The 14,689-nt window shown below is 37.6% G+C and overlaps 1 protein-coding gene across 1 annotated transcript in view; it reads left to right on the forward strand.

Moving 5' to 3' along the window:
* The window catches only part of KIAA0825 (KIAA0825 ortholog), a 462,297-nt gene that overhangs the window by 225,850 nt on the left and 221,758 nt on the right, over positions 1-14,689 (forward strand). Inside the window, exons 20-21 of the mRNA XM_063604394.1 lie at positions 302-460; positions 2,242-2,336. Of these exons, the coding sequence (XP_063460464.1) occupies positions 302-460; positions 2,242-2,336 (254 nt within the window). The remainder of the gene's footprint in view (positions 1-301; positions 461-2,241; positions 2,337-14,689) is intronic.

The raw sequence follows: 14,689 nt of genomic DNA on the forward strand, positions 1-14,689 counted from the left end.
GACAAGACAATGCCTGTTAAAAAGGTCCTGATATATCAAACATATATTCATTATGTAAGAGTTTGGTAAATGGTTTCCTAATCTATACTAAATATTAGGTAAACCTGTTTTTGATGGGTTTATTGCAGTGCTGATTGGTACTCTACTATGTATCTTCTGAAAATATATTCTTCCCTGAGGCAAGTAATACACTGTAATCTAGCAAATGTGCTGAAAGGATAAATTTGGATATTGATCAGTTTATTTTTACAGAGAATGTCTGCTTCTCACCGTCACAACTTGTAATTTCTTTTCTTTGAAGGAATATTTAAAAGAACAGCTGTTTTCTATGAATAGTTCAGAGGAAAAGCCATTACCCATCCGACCTTTAAAGACGACCTTGAGGAGTATAGAAGATCGGCCTTCTGCCTTTAACCCTTTCCATGTGTATAAGGCGTTTAGTGAAAACATGCTAGATCAGGTATGTGGAAATTAAATGGTAAATTTAATTTAAATGTGTGGTTTCTTTACCCAAGTAAGAAAAAACTGCTTTGTGTTTGAGTATTTACTCATAAGCTTATTTTGCTAGGAAGCAAAAGGCCTTGTTCTTATTTACATGGTCTGTACAAATTGACTTTTAAGAGTTATTTTACCTTTTTTCTATTTGTCAAACTGATTCATATATTTGGTCTGTAAAACTTAACTTCTGGCTGGTCAGTTTACCATGGGCAGAGGGAACATCTGTTAGGCTGTTTCTACAGAAGGCTGAAGAACCAGGCATTTTGTAACATTCCTTTCCTCCCTTGTCACCTCCATCCCCCAATACACACACTCACAAAATACCTTGCAACCTTTATGAATTTATCAGGCAAATTAGAAAATAGTTAAAATTAATTATAAATAGAGCACTGAGCTCCTACTTTAAGTGGTATGGGGTAAGTTTGCTTTTTATAACCATAGACACATTCCCAAATTTAAAATGAATTTGTTAATGATCTTAAAGCTGGTCTATTTGGAATAAAGTCAATGTGATAAACACCACACATTTTTTAATGTCAGATTATGCCATTGTCTAAGCTGCATGTTTCAGTAGTTACACTGAAAAGATCGTCTTTCTGCCAAAGTATTTGAAATATAAAGTTGCTTTTGCTTTGTTCATTCTTCTGGTGGCTTTTCCCAGAAACCTCTTGACAATTTGAACTAACAGGGCAGAAGAGAAGGATTGCTTGACCTAGAACTCTGATGAAAATAAGAATTAAAACAATGGCCTAATTCAGCATGCAGATAATATTTTTACCATGCCTGTTACAGCTCTAGTCTACACTCATCAATACTGTAGTGGAGTAAGACCTTCAAATGCTGACAACCCAGGGTGGAATTCTCCTGCTCTATGACAGGATTGTAGTGCTCGATTAATCAGCAGGTGACAGGGGATAGCTCTTGTTGGATTTTAAACGTCAGTCTGGACTCTTGTTTTCAAAACTATTTCATTTTAAGGAGCATAAGCATTTATAATACTTTAAATGTACTAAGTTTGAGTTTATTGGCTGCTTTTCTGTGTTGTGCATTAGATTGCTCCAAACCATAAATAATTACTATAGCTATTAAATTTTCCTTACTTCATTTAAATAAATGGCATATTTTATTGAGTTCTGAATTATGAGATTATTTTTCACAGTAATTTTTCTCCATAGTCTGTTGTGAAATTTCTATTAATGAGAAAAGGGAATCACTTATATAATTTACACTTACAGATCCTCATAATCTTCCCTTTAAAGCATTTTCTTAACCAAAAAGGTAACATTAATATCACACTCTAATTAAGCTGTATCTTATAATTTGATTCTTAGCACTTCCAAGTTTGTTTTTTAATCAAACTTTTGGTTGCTGAAAAGAAAATCAAACTATAAATTGATATGATGTATGAAAAAGTTGCCAATTATTTTGCTTTGCTTTTCAAACAGTCTCCTTCTCAGAGAAACTTGCTGGGCAAATGCCATTAACACTTGGAAGAATAACGACTCAATAAATTGATTTATATTTTTATAAATAATGACTACATCCCCAAATGGATTTATAAATTAATTGCCATCTTATTGGAATAAAAACCTTCTTCTGTGGACATGATTGATGTTATCTGTCTAAGTCCTTGTTCTGGACCCCCCTCCTTCTTAGTTAGTCTATCACAGCTGGAGCTTTAATTTACTGATCATATTAACTCTGATTAATAACTAACAATAGTGTCTTCTCATTTATCAACAGTCAGCCATCACAAAATGGAACTGGAATTGGGCAAAGTTGCTGCCAAATTATCTGAGACTGGATAAGATGACCTTCAGTGTGCTGCTCAAAAACAGGTAATAAAATTGGGGACCTTGGGGGTCTGGTTGAGGGACAAGGTTGTGTGTGTGTATGTGTGTGTGTATACACATACACAGATTTTACTAGCATACTTTTGGGAAAGGTGAAAACATTTTATCAGCAGGGGAATCTATTTTGTTTTCTTCCTCTCCAGCCTCCCATCTTTTAAAAATATGGCTATTTATAGGAGTATACTCTCTAAATACCATTCTCTATAGTAAAAATTTGTAAAAGGCAGTAACATTTGTTTCAGAGATGAGATTAGTGGATTTTAGACTGAATTTTAAATATTTTTGACTTTGTATATTTAATAGTTCACTATTGTAAAGACCAAAAGTTATTGACTTGAACGTTATTATAATACTACACCTTTGTTTACAACAACTTAATGAATGCGTATAAAATGCCAAGCCAAATCAACTAGTCTAATCAGGAAAACATGTAAGTAAAACTGTCATGATTGAATTTTTCACTTTTCAGCCAGTTATGTTGCTACTGTCTTAATATAGCCACAGTAGCATATTATTTTACACAAAGATACACACACACACACACACACACACACACACAGTGCAGTATAATCCAATGAAATGATAATATGATTTCAGCCTAGGAAACAACATGTAATTTATTTTGCACAAAAGTATGAACATTTTGCTTTGGATCAATTAACATGGTTTTTAAAAGTTACTTAAAGTTTCAGTAAAAACTATAAGGTGTAAACTTTAAAAATTTGGATTTTTAATCAAGTATAATACATTTTCAAATAAGATATATTTTATGATATTCCTTTTATTGTTTGAGTTGTCTGTGTGTTTATAGCTAAGTTTGAGGCTTATCGTCTATATGATCTTTGTGACATAGAATGTATTTCCATATCTTTTTGCAAAAATATTGAGTATCTTTTTTTTGAAAGAAAATAATGATAATAACATAGTAGAATTGTCAAATCATTCTTGAGAAATCTGGATGAATATAAGAAAATATCCTAAGAGACAGGTTGCATTATTTCTCAGAAGGAAGTTATAGAGGCAGCTTTATTGCCAATAAAAGCTATAGCTTAGATGTGAGGTCACAGTGGTATTTATAATATTTCACCCCTGAATTAAGCTCACCCACCCATCATAGACAAAGTTCAACAACCCAGAAGCTTACTGATCAAGGCCAGAGCCTTTCCCCAGCAAGCTTACCACCTGGCTGGCAGCAGTCCAGAGGTACCCTATTCATACACAAGTCACCAGGTGTGCACCTATACTGTCCCAAAGATATTTGGAGAGGTGAGAGGAGGGGTTGGTTGAGGAGAGGCCAGGTCCTCTGTTGAATCTGTAGTGACATGATGTTTATACAATATTAAATGTCTGTCTGGAAACAAACTAGGAAAGGTAAGTAATTATTTTCCTATTTGGAAAGTTTTGAGTTTATATAGATTAACTGTGTTATATTTTACTAAATTTATTTTCAGTCATGAATTCCTGCTTCCAATCCACTAAATGGTCCTCTAGGGACAAACATCCTTCAAAACTTACTACATTTGCTTTTTATAATATTCACCTCTAAGTGAATTTGTGTTTTACACAGAATTGCATATTTTTGTTTTTGTTTAAGGACTTTGGATCACTAGCTATTAAAGTGTATTTTCTTGAGATCTGTGCAGGAGTGGGTGGGAGAAAAGAACTCATACAAATTTAGCCAGAAATAACAGGTCAAAACAGTTCTCTTGGAAAAGGGTCATGAATTTTTAATAGAAACAGCTAGAATCTCATCTTAATAAGAACCTTAGGTTTTTAAAGAATGGTATGAAAATCATTCTACTGCAAAGCTACCGCACACGAGCTATGATGAACCTAATTGATCCACCTTAGAAGGATTAAAGACACCTGAGGGTTTACAGGCTTTTCTATCACTCACCAATTTATTTTAAGAAGGTTATTTATGAGTTTTGTTTAATATTGAACCGGTAAGGAAATTGTTAGTTTCTCGATGACACCCTCTTGTCTCTCTTGTTGGAACTTATCTGAAAATGCCGATTTTTTTAATAGTACATTTAATTGTTGACAACATGGTTATCTGAAAGATACATGCTTGAAAATTAGACCATAGAACTCTGAGCTTTTAAAATGAAAGTTATATATGCTATCCAACATCTACCAACTATGGTGTTTGGGGTTAGGTGTAGCCAAAGGAAAGAATTCAGAGCAGTTCAGCTGAATATGCTCAGTTTTTTCCTTCCAAATTCACCAATTAAATGAGTCACTTGTTCTCTTTTTGCTCCTTTTATTGGTAATATATTTGTATTAGTCTATCTCTATACTACGTTCTAGTGTATGTATGGGGCTGTGAATGTTGTCTGAGGACATAATATTACAAAGAAAAGTGAACTGAAATATACAAGTATGAAAAAAATTGAAGATAAGGGAAAAGAATCCTTTCTATTCACCTTAAATTCATTTGTGCCTTGTCTTCAACGTTCATATAATAAGCAGGCCATCTGTGGAATTGGTCTCCCCACATGCCTAGAGTACACTAGACCTCCCTCACCCCCTAAATATGATGGAGACTGGAAAGCAGGATTCCTGTGTTCTCAGGCACTTACTTTGACTTTAGATTTCCTTATCTTTAAAATAAAATAATAATAATTGTAAAGCTACTTCATGGAGATTGTTGACACGGTCAAGAGTGCTAAAGTATTTGGAAGTGTTTTTGAAAGCTGATAACACAATACAGTCATCCCTCAGTATCTATTAGGGACTGATCCCAAGACCCCCTCAGATACTAAATCCCACAGATGCCAAGTCCCTGATATAAAATGGTGTCATATTTGCATATAACCTATGCATATCCACCCATGTACTTTAAATCATCTCTAGATTACTTTCAATACCTAATGCAATTCTCACACATCACTGCATTTGTGTGGATTCAATGTAATACTCGGCATGCAACAAATGCAAGTTTTGCTTTTTGGAACTCAGTGGAACTTTTTTTCCCAAATATTTTCTATCTGAGGTTGACTGAATTCATGGATGCAGAACCCACAGACACAGAGGCACCACCGTACATATTCAAAAAAGTAGTAACATAGCAGCAGTTTTGGTGTCTAGTCAGGTAAGGAAACTGTAAAGTCCATTAAGGATTAGTAGGAAGTTGCTGTAAGATCGAACACTCAGAACATCCAGGTTATGTGGACTCCAGGCCTAAACCACTAGTGAGGATCAGAAAAAGTATCAGATCAGAAACCAGGCAACAGGCCCACAGGTCTGGAAGACAAACAGAAAATGAGCAAGAAGGAAGGTCAAAAAGCCAAGTGAACCACTCAGGTAATAAAGACCCAGGAGATAAAGACTTGAGGGACCGCTCAGACACATGAAAGAGGAGATCTGTGGGGCCACAACAATGTCTGTATCTGAGTCAATACTGGCCTTTGTTCCACAGGCTGGTTCTGTGCTGACTGCAAAGGCAGAACAAATCTTGAAGCAGCTGCCTGAGTCCTTGGCAAAAATGTGTTCTTCACTCACTATCTGGCCTCATCTCAAAACATCTCCTTCCGATTCATGATGCTCTAAATAGAGTGCTTTCTTTAAGTTATTTGGATACTCTAAACACTTTCCCACTTCAGCGTCTTGGTGCTTGCAGTTCCCTCAGCTCTTCACATGGCTGGTGCCATCTTGTCCATCTGAGACAAATGTTACCTCCTGAGGAGACTTTTCTATTTCACCCATCTAAAGGGACCCTCCAGGCTACCCTAGCATTCCACTCTACTGTGTTTTCTTGAGTTATTGCTAACTGAAATACTTGTTTCTGTTTATTTATTGTCTTTTAATCTTACCCTCTGTGGTAGAATGTAAACTCAATAAGAATAGCACCTTGTTTGCCTTATCCTGGTGGTGTCTTCAGTACCTAGAACAGCCCTTGGGCACAGAGCAGGCTCTAAGTAGTGTGTATTGAATTAATTAATAAAAAATGAGGAATAAGAATGCAGAGAAAAAGTCAGCTCCTGACAGATGAGCACAGGGTAGGTATTCTTATGTGATGTTTGGTTAATAGACATGTAGGTATTATAAGAATATTTGCTGGAAAATCTGAAGTAAAAAAGTATCTATATGCATATTCATTCTCTTCATTTTCCAAATTTGGGTGAAAGTCAGGTTATTTAAGCTCTGTATGTTTAAAATGTCTGTTGTAATCGCCACAAAAAGAATAAAGTATCGGCCAGGCACGGTAGCTCACGCCTGTAATCCCAGCACTTTGGGAGGCTGAGGTGGGTGGATCATGAGGTCAGGAGATCGAGACCATCCTGGCTAACATGGTGAAATCCCGTCTTTACTAAAAATACGAGAAATTAGCCGGGCGTGGTGGTGGGCACCTGTAGTCCCAGCTACTGGGGAGGCTGAGGCAGGAGAATGGCGTGAGCCCAGGAGGTGGAGCTTGCAGTGAGCCGAGATCACGCCACTGCACTGCAGCCTGGGTTAGAGAGCAAGACTCCTTCTCAAAAAAAAAAAAAAAAAAAAAAAAAAAAAAAGAATAAAATACCTAGGAATACAGCTAACCAGGGAGGTGTGAAACATCTCTACAACAAGAATTACAAAGTACTGCTCAAAGAAATCAGAGATGAAAAAAAGCAAATGGAAACATTCCATGCTCATGGATAGGAATAATCAATATTGTTAAAATGGCCATACTGCCCAAAGTAATTTACAGATTCAATGCTATTCCCATCAAACTACCAATAACATTCTTCACAGAATTAGTTATTTTAAAATTCATATGGAACAAAAAAAGAGCCTGAATAGCAAAGGCAATCCTAGCAAAAAGAACAAAGCTGGAGGTATCATGTTACCTGACTTCAAGTTATATTACAAGGCTACTGTAACCAAAACAGCATGGTATGGTACAAAAACAGACCCATAGACCAATGGAACAGAATAGTGAGCCTAGAAATAATGCCACAGAGCTACAACCATCTGATCTTCAAAGTTCACAAAAACAAGCAATGGGTAAAGAATTCACTATTCAATAAATGGTGCTAAGATAACAGGCAAGCCATACGCAAAAGATTGAAACTGAACTCCTTCCTTACACCATATACAAAAATCAATTCAAGATTAATTAAAGACTTAAATGTAAAACCTAAAACTACAAAAATCCTGGAAAATAACCTAGGAAATACTATCCAGGACATAGGCCTTGGCAAAGATTTCACGATGAAGATGCAAAAGCAATTGAAACAAAAACCAAAATTGACAAATGGGATCTAATTAAACAAAAGAGCTTCTGCACAGCAAAAGAAACTATCATCAGAGTAAACAGAAAACCTACAGAATGGGAGAAAATACTTGCAAACTATGCATCTGACAAAGGTCTAATATCCACCATCTAAAAGGAACTTAAACAAATCAACAAGCAAAAAGCAAACAACCCCATTAAAAAGTAGGCAAATGACATAAACAGACACTTTTCAAAGAAGACATACACATGATCAACAAACATATGAAAAAAAGCTCAATATCACTAAATATTAGAGAAACGCAAATCAAAGCCACAATGAGATAGCATCTCACACCAGTCAGAATGGCTACTAATAAAAAGTCAAAAAATAACATGCTGGCAAGATTATGAAGAAAAGGGAATGCTTATACACTGCTGGTGGGCATGTAAATTAGTTCAGCCCTTGTGGAAAGCAGTGTAGCACTTTCTCAAAGAACTTAAAACAGAATTACCATTCAATTCAGCAATCCCATTACTGGGTTTATACCCAAAGGAATAGAAATCATTCTACAATAAAGACATATGCACATGTATCTTCATTGCAGCACTATTCACAATAGTTAAAGACATGGAATCAACCTAAATGCTCATCAATGGTAGACTGCATAAAGAAAATGTGACATATATACACTACAGAATACTACATAGCCATAAAAAAGAATAAGATCATGTCTTTTGCAGGGATGTGGATGGAGCTGGAGACCATTATCCTAAGCAAACTTATACAGGAACAGAAAACCAAATACTGCTTGTTCTCACATGTAAGTGGGAACTAAATACTAAGAACACACAGACACAAAGAAGGGATCAACAGACTCTGAGGCTTACTTGAGGGTAGGGAGTGGGAGGAGGAAGATCAAAAAGCTACCTGTCAGGTGCTATGCTTATTACCTGCATGATGAAATAATCTGTATACCAAACTCCTGTGACACGCAATTTATCTATATGACAAACCTGCACATGTATCCCTGAACCTAAAATAAAAGTTAAATGAATAAATAAACCCCCCACTGTTATTATTGTTATGTAAATTTGGCTCAGATTAAAATAACAGAAAGCTGGTCTTTATTTTTAGTTAATTGATCCAGTTCAAGTCATAACCTCTTCAGCAACAAAGTCTGTTTTATACTCCAAGACTTATAAATCTTTTGACATTTGGATGACAGAGTTTGTGTTTGTTAAATGATACAAAAAATGCAAGTAGAAAACTTTAAGGTGGAGTTAGCTGATAACAGTATCCAACCAAGCCTTTGTAAATTAATTATGAGTGATTATTTTGAGGGATTTGAAGAAGTGTATAGCAGCCAAGACCTCAGAAAACAGATCCTGAATATATGCTAATGATATATGTGTTTCAATTTAGAAAGTTTGCTATTGTGAAAAATAATGACTCCCTAGAGTTTCAGAAAATCAACATATATATCAGTTCTACACCTTTACTTTTGATGCTATCTAAGAATAAGTACAGTGATTGTACATTGATCTTTTGAAATAATAAAGGTACTTTTCACAGTTTCTTACTATTAGTTTTTTGCTTTTGTTCTCACCCATTTTAAAATAAATCCAGACTAGAGAATGAGATGGTGATTGCATTTGCAGGAGAGTGGACCAAAAGGAGCTCTCCCTTCCCTCATTCATGGCGAAGCTCCAGATTGACATTTTGATATTGTTTTCTTTGTCACTGGAACAAATTTATGTTGCTTCTTTTCTCTTTACCTTATTTATTCCAAACTAATTCCCAAGAACTGTGGTGTTGAAAATAATCTGTGAATACAGTGCAGTGCTGTGCTATTTTAACCATCTGAATATACTGCATATGAGTTTGGCTTCGAGTTGAGCAAACACAATTAAATATGATGGCAGGAACAGCAGAAGGGGTGGTGGAGGCAGATTTCTGGCTGTCACTTTGGGGCCTGTCCAGGTGGACAATAACCATACATCTGAGAGGAAACAGAGATTAGAAAACATGTTTTAAAAGAGGCATTGATCTGTGGAGTTGTTTGCTTTTAATGATAATAATTATTAAAGTACCTTTACCCTATATCAGATTACAGTGTGTGCCCTGTGGTGTGTAGAGGGCAGAAAATATTGTCTCTGGCCTGAAACTGTACACACTGCACTCTCAAATGACTGTTCTCAGGCAGTGCTACCATTAGCACAATGTTTATAGTTGCTCACAGCAGTAAATTCCTGGTGCAGCAGCAGGCGGCCTGGTTATGGAGAAGTGGGTTTAAGAAAAAGGAGAAGCTGATTTTGTGAGTACACACCTCTTAGTCATTACATACATATGCCATGCCATTCAAATTTGGTGGGTTTTTTCATGCTCCAGTTCCCTAGAAAATTGTTTTCTTCCTTCCTCCACCAAAAGACCTCAGACTCAGTGACTCGCTCTACCCATCATCACTGTATCTTCTCAAACAAGAGAAAGCTTTTCTCTTATCCTGAAATCTACAGCAGCATGGTTTGTTTGTTTGTTTGTTTGTTTGTTTTTTGCAGAGATTATCTAACATGTATTTAAAATGCATAAATTTGACAATCTGATCCTCAGAATTTGTAGGGCTAAGGGAATTGGTACATGAACCAAACAAACTAATACATGTGTATTATTTCCTGATGGGTAGCTTGTATGTCTGTTGTCCTTTATGGTGTATAAAGCACTTTCACACTAATCTCCTTTGACTCTCACTACAACCATGTAACAAGGGACAGGTACTCTTGAGGTTGCAGAACATTAAATAACATGCCCAAGGTCACAGACATTACATGGCAGCTCAAAAGAGCCCCAAGATGAAGTCTTCTGGTTGTATCTACTATAGTATCTGGTACTTTATCTATTAATATGTACCATACTTCTGGTCAATTTTTTAATTAGCTGCATATTTACTGTAATAATACTGATGATAATAAAGACAGCAAACATACAGAGTGCTTACCATATGTCTGGCATAATTTAGGTGATTTATATACACATATTTAACTGTAAATCCTTATAATAACCTTACAAAGTAGGTATCATATTATTACTTTCCTGATAAGGACACTAAGGCACAGAGGTACCGAGCTCTAAGTGATGGTGCTCAGATTTTGGCTCAAGGCCATGTTCTTAATCACTTCCCTCTAGGGCTTCTGTAGAGCTTTTATAATGCTTTGCTTACTTTCCTCATTCAACATTTTTGAACATCTATTAAATGAAAGGCATTTATTTAGAATAAAGTAACAATGTACTAGGGATATCCCTTATCCTAGGGTTATCTCAATATCCTTCAAAGGACTCCTTAGTGCTACTCTGCAAACTTTTTAATCCATTTTGAATTTTCACTTTGGTTGTCTCCCCCGTTCAAGCTCCCAAATCCCTCCTGCTGACTTTCCACCATCTACCTTACCAGGAAGAGTAAAGCCATCTAATGTGAAACTCCCAGCTTTCCTTCCTAAACCTCAATTTTGTTTTATCATCTCCAATCCTTTGCCTGTTATCTATAGCCTTGGAAAAAGAGCCCTTTTCTAGTTAGAATTTGAGAAATTGACTATGGATTGGGCTAAAACATTTGGATATGAACCAGTAGACTTGAGGGAATCATCAGAGCCTTTAAGCCAAGGAGTGACAGAAACAGAGAGCTACTTCAGCACATTAATAACACCTGGAGTGCAGGGACAGGAGGAAAGGTCAGGTTACAGATTATGGCTAGAGATTGAGGAAGAGATTATACAACACAAATATAAAAGAAACTTCCCAGGAAGTTTAGGGGCTCAGAAAAATCTATTTTTGGCCGGGTGTGGTGGCTCACGCTTGTAATCCCAGAGCTTTGGGAGGCCGAGGTGGGCAGATCACGAGGTCAGGAGATCAAGATCATCCTGGCTAACATAGTGAAACCCTGTCTCTACTAAAAATACAAAAAAATTAGCCAGGCATAGTGGCATGTGTCTGTAGTCCCAGCTACTCGGGAGGCTGAGGCAGGAGAATCACTTGAACCCTGGAGGCAGAGGTTGCAGTGAGCCGAGGTCGTGCCACTGCACTCCAGCCCAGGCGACAGAGTGAGACTTTATCAAAAAAAAAAAAAAAAAGAGAAGGAAAGAAAGAAAAGAAAAATTTATTTTTAACAATATTTCCTCTCTGGAGACAGCGTGATCCAGATATTCTTAAGGTAGAAAGGTGCTATGCTTACCTTTTCTTCAGAGAGTGTGGGTTCAGATCCTCCAAGAAGCAGATGCCAAGATGGAATTCAAGGTGCAAGAGGATTTTAGGAGAGAGATGCACATGAAGGATTAAGAGGAGGAAGTAGGAATAGGCAGGGAAGGCTTCAGAATGAACTCAACTTCAGACTGAGTTGCTGATCTGATACCTGTGAAAGGTGAGGGCGAAGGAGGATTGGGGAGGAAGAGTCTCAGACAGCAGGGTTTTGACAAGGTCCAGGGAGATGCCTGGAGCTAAAGTCACCCACTAGAAAAGTCCCATGCCTTGTAGGAATGGACTAGCACTAGTACCTACACCTTGCTCAGACACTGGCTATAAACAGCTTGGTAGAAGCATGACCTCAGCACAAATACCATGATAGATACAGAGGAATGACAGCTGGGGCCATTAGTCAACTATGCTAACAGTAGAAGACTTGAGTGATACAATTCTGTGGCTACCACAGCAAAGACAGAGAGAGTAATTCTCTTACATATGGGGAGATTATATGGATATGTTATATATGTTAACAGGAATAAAATATAAATAAAGGTCTCCATTACTTTAGTGAAGTAGAAAACAGGCAACCTAAATAATTATGTTAAATGCTATTGACAGAAATGCACAACTGGCAACATTTTGATGAAAGAAAGGTATAATAATTTTCTCAAAAGCAGCCATGGGAGAATTTTTGCTTGTCAGATTGAACCAAAACTCACTTTGTAATCAATTTTCTTCTACCTAATTATGCATTCACATACTGGCACTTTCGGGTTCTTGCACTGGATCAAAAACTATTTTAAAACTTGCTTGTATAGAGTACATTCTTTTTTTCAATGACTATTCCCCTGTCACATACTGTTCAGACCCAAAAACCTCTGTAATTTTTTTGCAAAAAGTTTTAGCATATTTTCCACCAGGAGTAGCTGTCATAGGCCCATTGATTCAGTTTGATTGAAGATGAAGAGAGAATTGACTTCTGTAAGGCTTATTGATGACTATTGGATATCTGTTTGCTTATGATGCTATAGCAACATGAGAGGAAATTATCTCTTTGAAGATATTTTTACTGTGACAATTATGAGAGAAATTAAAATATCTAAATATAGTTATATATTATAATAACAAAACTGTGTGACAACTAGTAATATTCTTCATTTTATGTAGTAACATTTATAATCGACATGATTTGGCTGTGTCCCCACCCAAATCTCATCTTGAATTGTAGTTCCCATGAGAGGGACCCAGTGGGAGGTAGTTGAATCATGGGAGCGGTTTCCCCCATGCTATTCTCATGATAGTGAGTAAGTTCTTATGAGATCTGATGGTTTTAGAAGGGACTTCCTCCTCTGCTTAGATCTCATTCTCTCACCTGCCGCCATGTAAAGAAGGACGTGTTTGCTTCCCCTTCCACCAAGATTGTAAGTTTCCTGGGGCCTCTGCAGCCATGCTGAACTGTGAGTCAATTAAACCTCTTTCCTTTATAAATTTTCTTTCCTTTATTAAAAAAAAGATTTTCTCCTTTATAAAAAACTTCTTTCCTTTAGAAATACCCAGTCTTGGGTCTGTCTTCATAGCAGCATGAGAAGGAACTACTACAGTAAATTGGTACCAAGGGAGGAGGGGGCGCTGCTATAAGCATCCCCAAAAATGTGGAAGCGACTTTGGAACTTGGTAACAGGCAGACGTTGGAACAGTTTAGAGGATTCAGAAGAAGATAGGAATATGTGGAAGAGTTTGGAACTTCCTAGAGACTTGGAGGGCTCAGAAGACAGGAAGATGTGAGAAAGTTTTGAACATCCTAGAAACTTGTTGAATGGCTTTAACCAAAATGCTAATAGTGATAACGGACAATGAAGTCCAGGCTGAGGTGGTCCAAGATGGAGATGAGGAACTTGTTGAAAACTGGAGCAAACTGGACTCTTGCTATGTGTTAGCAAAGAGACTGGCAGCTTTTTCCCCTGCCCTAGAGATCTGTGGAACTTTGAACTTGAGAGCGATGATTTAGGGTATCTGGCAAAAGAAATTTCTAAGTGGCAAAGCATTCAAGCGGAAGCAGAACATAAAGGTTTGGAAAATTTGCAGACTGACAAAGCAATAGAAAAGAAAACCCCATTTTCTGGGGAGAATTTAAGCCCACTGCAGAAATTTGCATAAGTAACGAGGAGCTGAATGTTAATCACCAAGACAATGAAGAAAATGTCTCCAGAGCATATCAGAGACCTTCACGGCAGCCCGTCCCATTACAGGCCTGGAGACCCAGAAGGGAAAAATGCTTTGTGGCCTGGGCCCAGGGCCCCCCTCCTCTGTGCAGCCCTGGGACATGGTGCCCTGCATCCCAGCTGCTTCAGCTCCAGCCTTGGATAAAAGGGGCCAAGGTACAGCTCAGGCCATTGCTTCAGAGGGTGCAAGCCCAAACCTTGGCAGCTTCCACGTGGTTTGGTACTGCGGGTGCACAGAAGACAAGAATTAAAGTTGGAAACCTCTGCCTAGATTTCAGAGGATGTATGGAAATGCCTGGATGTCAGGCAGAAGTTTGATGCAGGGGCAAAGCCCTCATGGAGAACCTCTGCTAGGGCAGTACAGAAGGGAAATGTGGGGTTGGAGCCCCCACTGGGGCACTGCCTAGCTGACCTGTGAGAAGAGGGCCACTATCCTCCAGACCCCAGAATAGTAGATCCACTGATAGCTTGCACCACACACCTAGAAAAGCTGCAGGCACTCAGCACCAGCCTGTGAAAGCAGCCAGGAGGGGAGCTATATCCTTCAAACCCACAGAAGCAGAGCTGCCCAAGGCCATGGGAGCCCACCTCTTGCATCAGCATGACTTGGATGTGAGACATGGAGTCTAAGGAGATCATTTTGGAATTTTAAGGTTTAATAACTTTCCTATTGGAGTTTGGACTTGTGTGG

The sequence above is a fragment of the Pan paniscus genome, chromosome 4 (genome assembly GCF_029289425.2).
Source record: "Pan paniscus chromosome 4, NHGRI_mPanPan1-v2.0_pri, whole genome shotgun sequence".
NCBI classification, from domain to species: domain Eukaryota; kingdom Metazoa; phylum Chordata; class Mammalia; order Primates; family Hominidae; genus Pan; species Pan paniscus.